The 12,170-nt window shown below is 56.6% G+C and overlaps 4 protein-coding genes across 4 annotated transcripts; 3 read left to right on the top strand and 1 right to left on the bottom strand.

Annotated features, from left to right (window-relative positions):
- Positions 1–824: 824 nt before the first annotated feature.
- W97_06469 (uncharacterized protein) lies at positions 825–2,360 on the top strand (the record flags this gene model as incomplete). The annotated part of the gene is made up of 1 exon (XM_007784343.1): positions 825–2,360. The coding sequence occupies one exon, from the start codon at positions 825–827 to the stop codon at positions 2,358–2,360; it is 1,536 nt and encodes a 511-aa protein (XP_007782533.1).
- Positions 2,361–3,227: 867 nt separating this feature from the next.
- W97_06468 (uncharacterized protein) lies at positions 3,228–5,456 on the top strand (the record flags this gene model as incomplete). Its single annotated transcript, XM_007784342.1, has 1 exon — positions 3,228–5,456. One exon carries the CDS (start codon positions 3,228–3,230, stop codon positions 5,454–5,456), a length of 2,229 nt encoding a protein of 742 aa, XP_007782532.1.
- Positions 5,457–5,752: 296 nt separating this feature from the next.
- Positions 5,753–9,215, bottom strand: W97_06467 (uncharacterized protein; the record flags this gene model as incomplete). The annotated part of the gene is made up of 3 exons (XM_007784341.1): positions 5,753–6,165; positions 6,292–6,793; positions 6,864–9,215. 3 exons carry the CDS (start codon positions 9,213–9,215, stop codon positions 5,753–5,755), a joined length of 3,267 nt encoding a protein of 1,088 aa, XP_007782531.1.
- An 823-nt stretch (positions 9,216–10,038) lies between these two features.
- On the top strand, positions 10,039–10,678 carry W97_06466 (uncharacterized protein; the record flags this gene model as incomplete). Its single annotated transcript, XM_007784340.1, has 3 exons — positions 10,039–10,169; positions 10,224–10,394; positions 10,462–10,678. 3 exons carry the CDS (start codon positions 10,039–10,041, stop codon positions 10,676–10,678), a joined length of 519 nt encoding a protein of 172 aa, XP_007782530.1.
- Between the last annotated feature and the right edge of the window lie 1,492 nt (positions 10,679–12,170).

Genomic DNA, 12,170 nt, shown 5'->3' with positions numbered 1-12,170 from the left:
GAAAAACACGCGCCATTGGTACGCGTCGACTGCACATGTGAGCGTATCCACTTATCAAGCCATGGAAGCACTACGAGCCTTGAAAGCGCTTCCTCCTAACGTATACGGATGTCAATGACAAGCTTGAGGCTCTACCTACTCGTAGGGGAAAAAATATTGGAAGAATCAAGGCAGCGGTGCAATTGCAGACATGCAGTGCGCCGTCATTACCAATCCTCTGATGGTGTCAACAACCCAATGGCTTTATGCCAGCATCCGATATCGCGCCTGGGCGTCGTGTCCTGGGGAACGACATGCCCTTTGCGCATTACGACGAGAGGATGCACTCTACAGGGCGTGGATTTTTCAGCGACTTATGGCTCGCGTGACGAGCGATGTCCTGGCCCGGCTGCAAAACGCTGAACTAACAGCTGCAGAAGCTATTTGGGGTATCGCATGGGCTGAGAATGGCAGATTATTCATCTTCGTTGTGCAGAGTTGCATGCATTCGCGCTACGCAAAGGCGTGGTGGCCTGTGCACATGTCAATTGGCTTTGACCACAAGCTCCACTTCCTGGCATCGCGGGAAAGGTGAGTCAGGAAGACGGCACGTCTAGCGCATGTGCAGGAGTCACGCCTTTGGCATGTCTTCATTGACGTCGAGGAATATAAGGATCTCGACTGCCCGCCTGATGCTGTTCCAATCCCAGGAAGCACAATCAAGAGCTCAGGGAAACCTTGTTCCGTCACCAAGGCGTCCCCGCATTCGGCCACCTTCCGCTTGATAAAGCTTGCCACCAGCACTACAACGCGCTCTTGACCTCTCTGCTACATCTCCATCCGCCATGCATTCTCCTTCTGTGTCAGACTCGGTCGTCGCCAACATGGGCTACAAGGTGCGGAACCTTGCCTTGAGCCAGCAACCCTCCATCGACATCTTCCTTAAGGGCACACAGGGCGTGCACAGCGCCTACGTGACCTCCTTCTCCACCATGGACAAGCTGGAAGGAACTGTCTCCATCACAGCAAAGCATGACACGAGATTCGACGAGCTTGAGATCGCCTTCGTCGGCGTCAGCAAGACATGGGTCGACAGAATGACCAGCGGAACAACGATGAACGGGCGAACAGAAGCCTCACATCGCTTCTTGAAGCTCATACAGCCCATTGAAGATTCTAGCCTGCCGCAACCTAGAATCGCCGAAGCTGGCCGAACCTACAGCTTCCCCTTTACCTTCGTTGTGCCGCAACAGTTGGTTGACTCGGCATGCGACATAGTATCGAACGACCAAATAAAAAGCGCGCATCTACAGGTCCCCCCGAGCCTGGGTGACCCAGACCTCTCTGGGTTTGGCGGCGTTCTCCTCGATGACCTCAGCCCCAGCATGGCGAAGATATCGTACGCAATCCAAGTCAAGATGACCAGATACCGCGAAACCGACGGTAAGGCCGTAACCGTTGCCGACAAGGCGAGGAAGGTCCGCGTTAAGCCTGCTTTCGAGGAGCAGCCGCCCTTGAGCGTTGACGAAAAGGACGAGGAGTACCGGCTCCGGCAGGAAAAGACGATTCGGAAGGGCCTTTTTAAGGGCAAGCTCGGCCGGCTGGTGATCGAGACCGCTCAACCCAAAAGCTTCAGCCTGCCAGCAAGCAACAGTAATACAGTCACTACCATGGCGAAGGTGTTGCTTCGCTTTGATCCCGCGGAAGCGAGCGCTCAACCACCGAAGCTCGGGTCGCTGAGCAGCAAACTAAAAATCGGCACTTGGTTTTCAACAAAGCCACGGAAAGACTATCCCAGCAAGAAGGTCTTCATGTACGACGCGAGACAAGGTCTCTACTCCGAAACGCTATCCCTGTCCTCACGCTGTGTCGAATCAGCCAAGTGGGAGCGACACACTTCTGCGAGCACACTTACTCGACGTGACTCTGCCGTGTCTGATGTCTCTTCTGACGGCCTTCCGGAGGCGTCTAGTAACTACGCTGGAGGGATGTTCTACACCGCCCAGATTCTCGTCCCACTCACACTCCCGACGAACAAGAACTTCGTCCCGACGTTCCACTCTTGCCTCATTTCGCGCGTCTACGCTCTGAAGCTGGAGCTCAGCGTCCAAGCCCCAGGCATGACCGGCCCAAGCATGTCACTCAAGGTGCCGGTCCAGATCTCCGCGGAAGGCAGCGCTCGGCAAGAGGAGCATCGCCGCTCTATCGAAGAGGCGGCGAGAGCAGCTATCGAAGCAGAGGCGGTCTTCCGGGCGAGGAGCGTCGCGCCTCCCAGTGATGAATACCTTGGCAGCAGCACCGCGATGACTGCCCTTCCTCCACAGTATGAGTTTGTTGCGCCAGGCTCACCAATTGCTAGGCAGACTGTATCTGCTTGGTAGTTAGACTGTCCTTTGATGGAATTTCTTTGCTGGAGATCTCTTTCGTATCTCGTGTTGAAGCGTAATATCTGGGTCATCAGTGGAAATTTGGCTGCTCGCATGGCGTTGGTGGGCTTGGGCGTCTTACTCATCCTGGAAGGTCTTCTTTCTCGTGAGTTTTTTATATCTAGCGATACCCTCAAAAGCGTAATTTGCATACCTTATCACGAGCAATGCCATTGCGATATAGCCGTACTCACGAACTGATCAATTGCGTTTCCCACTGACCGCTGCGCGGAACTCGCAGATTGACACCTGAGGAAGCAAGACTGCGTGCGTAGAGACTTCCGCTCCTATGAAACGGTCACACCGTCGCATCTGCTCAGGGAGGAACTCAACCTCGTAACACGCCCGCATCACGCGGCCGTACGCGTAGCGTGGCTTAGAAATGCTTGCTCCTCCCGCTCCACCAATCGCATTCGAGCAATGGCGGAACTGAAGATCTTCGCAGGGGTTCCAAAACTCCACGACCGCAGTTCACCGAGCATCCCGCAAACTGGCTCCTACTACGGGCGTAAAGTGCGCTGTGGCTGTCGCTGACGGAGCTTTGCTACCACGTGCCGACCTATCGATGCTCGCACGAGTGCGAGGCCGCGTAAGGATTTCAGGCAGCAACTAAGACCTGTAACGGCCGAATACAGGGCAAGTGGAAGATGTAAGCTCGTATATAGACTGCTGTGGCTTCGCTCATTCCGTGCGAGTCGAGACTACGACATACTGCTCCTTTCCAAGGTAGTACTCTATCTCTGTTCTACCAGTCTTTATACCAATTGTCAAACACCTTCTCCGATTCCTCATTCTTGACCTATACACACGCTTGCCCATGTGATGGCGACCATTCGCAGCGCCTTCCCAATCTCAGACATTCATCTTGACTCGGCATTCATGCCATCGAACTATAACTCGGCTTCCTCACGTCGTTCGTCAAGTTTCTCGTCCAACTTTTCCTCTGACTCAGATTTCGTCTCAGCCCGAAGTACGCCGGCGGTGTCCGTCTCCCCTCATCGGTACGATTTCGAGGACCTCCCACCGACATACGAGCAAGTTCAAGCCGAGGGTTTGGACCCAGTGGAGGACCACGAACACTACTCGTTAGCTGATAATCATGCTGGCGCCAATAATTTGCGTGTTCACCGACTGGTGTGGGACGACAACGAAACATACCCCTTGCCTACAGCTGAGGACGATGCTGAACCCAATGCGCCAGCGTATACTGCAACGGACCCAACCCTCCAGTTGCTGGACCAGGCATTGCAGTTCACCCGCCATCAACCGCAGCCGGATGTACAGAATGCGTCCCGTCTTGGCCGCCGCATAGTCGTACCTCCGCTTGAGACATCTACCGGTTTTGCAAGAAGTACAAACAGCAGCTGTAGTACGTCTACACAGAAAAGGGGATGCTGTGGACGCAACAAGCGACAAGCCGTATCGGAGTCCGACAGCGTTCCCAGCTCCCGAGGCGGATGCTGTCGACGACGACAAGCCTCCGTGCCGTCGAGCAGCTGCCGCTCCCGCACTTCTTTCCCTTCTGCCCCGTCTCGCGAGGACCCCGAGTTCTCCAACCAGGCCACCATCCCCTTCGCGCGCGCCTACAGCAAGGCGCTCCACGCGCACGGCATCAGCCCTGCCGAGTTTATCGCCTTCATCGACGGCCTCAACACCCTCTCCTTAGCCTCCCCGGCAGAATCCTTAGCCTTCGAACCCTCTGACTCCCAGTCCCTCGCCCTCGCCTATCTCTCCCGCGCCAATGCTGCCTTCTTCGCTCCACGCGGCCTGCAAGTCCGATTGGCGACTCTGTCGGCGATTGTCGACGGTCTGGACGTGCCGTCCAAGTTTAGCAGAACCACGCTGCTTGCCCGAGCCACGTCGCCCACCGCCGACGCGATAGACAGGGCGCAGACGTTGGAGCCATGGGTCGAGCCGCTCGACTTCTCCGTGCCGGAGCTCAGCGCGGCAACGATAGAGCTGCGCCAAATGGCCGCGCGGCTGCCTCTCAGTGGCCGACGGGTCCAGCGGGCCGAGTCCGCGCCCACGGTGAGCCAGTTCGCTCCCCCTACCATGGGTCCCAACGGCTTCCCTCTGGACAACAAACAACCATTCCCCTCCATCCAACTTGCCCCAGCCCTCCTCCCACCTCGACCGCCCGCAGGCCGCTCTCTCACAAGCCCAAGCCCCAGCAGCCCAGAAACCGCCCCACCGCACCCGGAAACCTGGCAAGAATGGACGCAGCGCTGGCAAACCCGCGCCCTAGCTCTCGGCCTTCAAGCCGAGGCCTGGAGCCGCGACGTCAGCGCCCAGGCGGACGCGCTGGGCCAGACCATCGCGCTGCGGGCCGAGACGTATGGAAGGGGGGTGCAGTACGGGCCGAGTGGGCTGTGGGGAGCGAGCGGGGAGCGAAACCCGTCGGAGTCGAGTGGCAGTGGTTGGTGTGGTCGGAAGGGCTCCGCGGCGAGCTGGGCGGGGCCGCGGGTGAGCCGGGAGAGCGGTGGCGCGGCTGTGCTGTCGAGGCCGTCGGTAGATGGGAGCGTTATTAGCAGCAGCGGCAGCGGCAGCAACAGCAGCGACTCCAGCATCAGCAGAACCCCGACCACAACCACCGATACCAGCACCACCGCCTCGACCTCCGTCCCCGACATCGCGCGCATCAACTCCCGCTTCGAGGAGCAGGTCAAAGCCATCACAATAAAAGCCGAGCAGGAGCAGGCAGAAGGCAAGGCGCACTACGCCGAGATCAGCAAGAGCAAGCAGCGCGCGCTCGAGAAGGCCGCGCAAGAGAAAACAAAGGCGGAGGTGAAGCTCGAGGCACTCCGGCTGAAAGCGGAGATCGAGCTTGCGAAAAAGGAAGCCAAGAAGGCGGCTAAGGCGGAGAAGTGCGCGGAGAAGAAGAAGGCGAGGGAGGAGCGGAGGGGGGCGAGGAGGGAGTTGAAGGAGGTGAGGAGGGCGGCCAAGGTAGGCGTGGGAGAGGAGCGGAATATGGTGTGGCTTGTTGTTGAGAATCTTGACGCGGCAGAGAAGGTGGGTGGCGCGGTTGGAACAGTGGTGTATGAAGGCACGTGAGATTTCTGTGCGAAGCGCTCGTTTGGACCGGCGTTGCTATCATGTATATATCCTCTGGTTGCCTTTGAGCTCTCTCTGGAACCCTTTTATATTTCAAACGGTTTCTTTCCTCTTTCTACCAGGGCCTTGGCCATCTCGACCATAATTGCCTGGCAGCTCTGAACGCTGTAGAGAGCGCTTGCGCAATGTTGATACACCAGGAGGGACTAAGCATCCCAGTGCGAGGGACGAGTCGAGAAGGCGGTGTACCCTGTTCAATGCTCCACTGCCATAAGCTCTCTTCCCGACCCAAGCTCCTACTCTTCCCCCTCCACCCACGCCCTCGCCATCTCCTGCGCAACCCCCAACCTCAGCACCCTCAACACGTCCTCCCCGCCCGCATTCCTACTCAAGCCCTTTCTCCAATCCCAACCCCTCTTGACCTCCCCTTTCACCAGCACGCCACTCCCCTCGGTCGACGGCGCGATGTTCTCCCGCGAGGCCAGCATGGAGCTGCCGACCATGGAGAACTGCGTCGAGGCCGTCAGATTTGAAATCGACTTCTTCAGCATCGCGCGCGGAGAAGGGGGCTCTGCACCGTTGGCGTGGGAGAGGGTTGACTGGAGGCAGTCTTCGCATTGGTCGTAGATGCTTGAGGGGGCGCTCTCGAGGTCTTCGGTTGCGCGGAGGAGGGTGTAGAGGTGGTTTATGTCGAGGACACGCTTGGGTCCTGTGGGTGAGGTTGTCAGCTTCGATGTCAAGGTGACGTCGGGAAGTAGGTCGATGGTGCAGTATTTGGTGCATGAGTGCATCACCATGCTAGACAAAGAGCGTAAGAACGAGATGGAACACTTACGGTTCACGAACGGCAAAGCCTCCCCAAGCAATGTCAAGAGGCCATCCACTTGCACAACAGCGTCAACGCTCGGGTCATACAGTCCGCCCTTGATACTCTCGTTTGCACTAGTGATCATCGCCATCAAAGCGGCCGCAGCTGCCTTCTTCCGCGCTACAGGTCGTAGACTGGGTTTCTGTCCAGGTTTCAAATGAAGCTCCTCGTCTCTCAGATCGTAGAACCTGCGGATGGTGGCATAGCCGCTCAAGTATCTCGCTACTATTGATGCGGCTTCGGTATCCATGCGTCCTAGCTGGACTACAGACTTCTCAGGCGAGCTGATGAACGCTTTGAGGCGATCATCGAGCTCTGATGCTGGTGGATACGACATTGACTGGACAAGACAGAGTGATGTCAGGAGATCCAGGACATTTCGAAACTTCTGCGGCTTGTGTGCGCGAGCGTAGTAAAGCAGGGCGGTGCCGTAGTTGTCGGATGTCTCTGCTATACTATCGGCGTACCTCTGCGAAGACGTCAGAATATCCGAAACTCAGAAGTCTCCTGACTGGAAAATGAAGGCTTGCGTTACTTACCTCCGCAACCTCCTCAGCATGGCCAGAGAGACCAGTTCCTAAGCATAGGGCAAGCACCTTGTCGACAAGCTCATCTGACGTAAGCCGAAGACGTTCGAGAAGCTCTCGAATGCTTGACTTAGCATCTTCAGGATCATCCAAGCGAGCTAAAACCTGTACGGCAAGCTCCCAACCCTCCCGAACCTCCTTCCCGTCCGAGCTGCGGAATTCCTGCCTGCCAGACAGTACATCTGCATAACGTTTAAGCAACTCGTCTTTGTTGATCCCTCCGGTGTCTTGCCGTCCATACTCCAACACCAACAGATCACTCTTATCAAAGCCCTTCATGATGTCCTTCGAGTTGGCGCTTGTTTCTGTTAACCAACCAGCAGCACTTGCGACTTCGGCCACAGCCGATGTGACTGTCATGGACCAGCACTGGAGGACGCTGATGACCCCTTCAACATTATCGTCCATGACACACGCGAGTCCCACTTCCACCAAGTCCGTCGTGTTTAGACTCAACTCCTCTTCATCTCCACCGAAGACTTCCGCAAGCGAGGAGGCCAACTTGCGACGATAGGCCAGAGCGGGTGTAATGTCAACAGTTCGAGCTGCCTGAGAGCGCCCGAGCGATCGTCTGCTCATGGCGAGGCTGCCCTTCGGAATGTCGTCCTCCTCTTCACCATCCCACCATATGGTGAGCCCAATTGCTGCCTCAACCCAGTCGTACGATGAAGCAAAGATCTCGTCTGGAACCCCAAGCATCAGATTGTAGACATCCTTCAGATGTTGGTATACGGCCCATGGTACTCTGCTCTCAGCTCTCCGGCTAGCCGCTGTCCAGCCATGGCTTCGAGCGGCCGACATTCCGAAATTGCTGCTCCCGAAACCACTCATATCGTCGCCTCGAGCGCTGTTGTCACCTTCGGCAAAATCCTCTAGATCCGCAATAGCTTGGCTCAGTTTGTGCCTGAAGAGCGTCCAGTCGCCGCCTTTGATGTCCCAGTTCTCATATTTGAAGCCTGGGCAGGAGTCCAACATCGCAATCAATCTATTCACCATCTCCTGGATGTTTTCTAGCTGCGCGCCTTTGTAGCCGGGCACCTCAGCACCGTCCTCGATCGCAGAGTGAGCCACGGCAAAATTCGCTCCTCTTAACAACTTGATCGCTTCCGCAAATCTGCCGCGAAATAACGCGGTTGAGACGCCTTCCCAGAATTCAGGATGAGCCGAGTAGCCGTTCATCTGGCTCTTGATCTCGTCGATGCTGGATGTGGTGGAGTCGTGATATGTGTTCAGCCAGTCCAGTAGCACTTGAGGTATTGGAATCTCTGACGACGGTCTTTCCGATGATGAAAACGTAGAGCTGCGTCCGAAACGCGATTGCGAAAGAGAAAGGTCCTGTCGTGCCTGAGAGGAGGACGGGTGATGGAGTTGCAGGAGTAAGCTGGCCAAGAAGTTGGCTTTTGTTAGCGGGCTCTCCTCTTCCGACGGTCCTATTCGGCTGTAGCCTGGGCCGTAGCTGTGCTTGTAGTCCTGGTGCCATAGGTCCCGGAGCTGTTGTGCGACCTTGGTGACCGTATCACTGAGCTGCAGTACGTCTCTTGCTAAATCGGGATCACTCAGCCTGTTCACTGTCTGCTCCGTCTGAAGCACGACGTCATCTGGTTCCGAGAGCGAAGTCTGTCGTCTTGAGGCAGCTAGCCCCTTTGCCAGCCCTAAAAGATCGTACTTTGAATTAGTAGCCGTCGAGCGTGTCCTGCTGGCCGACACCCCTTGCCGCCTGGATGACTGCCGCAATGACCCTCTTCGTACGTCTCGTATAGATTCTAAGCCATCAAAGGGACGCGATGATCTGAAGTCGCTGCGGCTAAGAGGGGCAACCGCGGAGCTTTGCAGCTGAGTCCGGTTTGTAGGTCCGTCCATGTCCATATCTTCGTCGTCTCCTTCCATCGCGTCTTCATCCTCCCGCGAGTACTCTTCTGACATCTCCTCATCCTCGTAGTCTTCCTCATCCTCGTCGTTGGTTACGGCCGGCTGTGGGGGGCTACTGGCGGGTGCAGCAAAAGGATTGGGATTGTTCGCACGCGGCGCGAAGAGATCTGAGTGTAGCGGGCGGTTTCTTGACGGATCGCTGGGATTGCTCGTGGGTGCAAAGGCAGCCTTGAATGGATTAGGGCGACTCGATTGAATGCCGGAGTGCAGCTCAGAGCTGCCGAACACGGACGAGGGCGGAGGACCGGCTGGTGTAAATGACGCGGAAGTGTGGACTGTCGGAGGAGGCCCTGCCGGGGTCGTGGAAGGAAGATTTGTGCTTGCGCGGCGAGAGTTGGGCGTGCTTGGAGGTGTTGAGTCCGGAACGGTGAACATGGTGGGATGGGCTTTGACCGGCTCAGGCTTGTTTTGCAGAGTCGGCAGCGAGAGTCCTGCACTTCGATTCAGGGTGTGGACATCAATGGGTTGAACGCGCAATGCTGCGTTGCAAGTTTGTTTGCTAGAAGCAGAGCTACCTATGAGCTTCAGAAGCGCGCAGCCGTCAACGCGACGAAAATCGCGGTCACGTGATATGCCACTACCTTCCGCGGCTCTCATGCGCACATGAAGCCATTGTTTAGATAAGTAGGTAGGTACCTACACCTTGCGGTAAATCCAGCAGCACAGACGCTCCTATGAGCCGAGAGAGACTCGCAAAGATGGTCTCACATGCAGTTTCTCATGTTCGCCATAGTGGTTCTTCCCTGCCATGCGCCGCCGTATCAACGTGTCAACTCGACCGTGAGTGCTCTCAGTTATTTTATATCTGCAGTCTCTGTTCACGTCCACCCGTAGAGTAACGAGGATCCACTCGCCGGTAGAGTATTTCTGCATTGAGCCGACCTCACGTCCAAACGGGGCAAACTCCGTAGGTCACACGGAGCAGCCATGTGCAGCCTCCTCATTTCATGTGATCTCCCGATTGTTCCTCTGTCAGGTGACGTTGGCGGAGCTGCTTCAACATATAACTCCGAGGAGTGAGCGAGTCTCGAGTCGTAGTAAATTCCAACTACCTTATCATCGTGTTGGCGGGCATTCATTTCAGTCAGTTAGCCGTCAAACATAGCAACAACCCCCAGAACAGCTGAGCCTCGACGACTTCGGTCCGAGTACAATCGGCGGCCCTAGACATCAGATGAAGAGTCTCGACGCGCCCGCTATGGACAACAACCGCACCAATACCTACAGCTCGAAAGGCTCACCTCATGAGTCTCAGATCTCGGCCGGGCCTGTACTAGCCATAATATTGCCCTCGATGCTGGGCGTCATTCTCATAATCTTGGTTGTAGCGTCAGTTTTACAGTGATCCAGTGGTCGCAGCCTCATGTTGACATTTTGACGCAGGACATTTATAGCCCCACGGCTGGCTACAGCAGAGAGTGAAAACTGCACTCAGAAGCGCCGCGAGCAGCGCATCGCGCGTCTGGACAAAACAGTCAAAGCGCAGATGTTCTATGACTGGCGGTCGAAGCAGGGTGAAGAGAATGCGGGGATTGTCGCAACACACCCCTTGTGGTAAGCGGTTCTGAAGTCCTCGAAGCCCCTTCTCGTTGAGCAAAAGAGATGCTGAACCTAGGTGCAGCGTGATATGTCTAGACACGGTCGAGGATGAGGCGCAGATCCGGGGGCTGAACTGCCTGCACGTTTTCCACCAGACGTGCCTGGACGACTGGTTTGGTCGGTTCAACGAGTTCTGTCCGCTCTGTCATCGACCGATACTACCGGGCGCCAAGCTTGCGTCCCACGTCAGGAGGAGTACAGCAGATGAGGCGAGGATGAATGTGGTAATGATGTTGTGACGGGTGACTACTTTGGCTTCCAGAACTGTCTGAAGATATCCATCTTGTTTTGCGCGCAGTCTTCGCTCTTGCAGCACTTCCTTCGCCATGTTCGTGCAGCCGCACCGGAGAACGTTCAAGCAGAGCTGTATTGATGTGAGAGGTTCCGCGCCACGCCTATAACAAGAATGGCCTGGAGGCGCTTCCAATCCAGGTTGCGATCAACCGGTTCTCAATTCCAGAAGGAGCACTGCGGACAGGTGCAAGCTCCAATGCTGATCCAGACGCTGCTTCATTGGAGCCCGACGGGTGCTAAAACGTGTCTTGCCGCTCTCGCGTGGAAGGCGAACAGTTAGCAGCTTCCGTGCCCCTCGCTCGACCTCAGCGGTGTGCCGTTCTGGGGATCCGCGATGCTGGAAGCTCAAAGGAGAACGCTAGACGGGGGAATTCCGGGGTTGTACCCAGCCAGGTGGACGTTTGACAGGCGGTTGTGGCGGCCGAGGCGCGTTATCGAGGTGCGTTATCGAGGCGCGTTACCCCATCGAGAGGCGTCGGGGAATGCCGCTGCGGGGCTGGGTGCTGAGCGTTAGATCTCGATCTCAGCTTGGGAAACAGGCTGCACTTAGCAGCTGGCGGGAGCGCAAAGAATCTGGTCGTTCACCATCCGCGTCGAGAAGCTTCGCACTGCGCGAGGACTGCGGGCTTCGGCGCTTTAACTATGGGGACCTCCTTGGAAGGTTCCATCGCAGAACACACGTGTACTGCACAACCTAAGGCCCGGCAAAGGCAGTGTCACGCCACATGCACGTCCGGAAAGCGCCAAGTTGGAGATCATGGCCTGACCTTTTCTGCGCAGAGAGCCAGGGCTCCCCCACGATTTCCCGAGCTTGTCCTGCGAGAGCTCACCTGGGCAAGCGTGCCGCACTGTCGGGTTCTGCCCGTCGCCCCGGACGTTGCTTGGGCAGGAACATCGAAAATCTTACCCTTCGCTCGGAGCCGTTGCTGCTCCCCGTCCCTCCTCTGTGCCCCGAAGCGTCCCGTTTTCGAGAGCCGGGGGTCGAGGGTTGCAGGTAGTGTCTCCGCAGGCCGCCGAAACCATGCGCGACCAGTCACAGGATAGATGAGAGATATTCGCTCCTGCGCGACCTGAAAAGAAAGCCATGTTCGCCCTTGGCAGCTGGGTTTGCAGTTCTGTTGCCCATTCTGAAGACAACTGTTCCCTACACTCTCCTCCAATCTGATCCCCTCGACTCTGCTTCTACCCCACATATCTCTGAGGCCGTTTATCAGCAGAAGCGCAGTTGCTCCGCTACCATCCTGTTTCCTCCCCACCCCCACTTTTCGAACCTTCACACGAACCTACATCTGCCGTCTGCATCCTCTGTTCCACGGACCTCCAACTCATACCATTGAAGTCTTCGCTCCGAAACCGACACGACAACGAGTACCACTAGGCCTAGACTGGGTTGAGGCCGGGTTGGTCACTGAGGCTAAAGGTCACGCTCAACTGCCT

This window comes from Coniosporium apollinis (assembly GCF_000281105.1).
Source record: "Coniosporium apollinis CBS 100218 chromosome Unknown supercont1.32, whole genome shotgun sequence".
In the NCBI taxonomy this organism is placed as follows: Eukaryota; Fungi; Ascomycota; class Dothideomycetes; genus Coniosporium; species Coniosporium apollinis.
The sequence above is the reverse complement of the archived record's forward strand: the minus strand, read 5'-3'. Positions and strand labels throughout refer to the sequence as shown.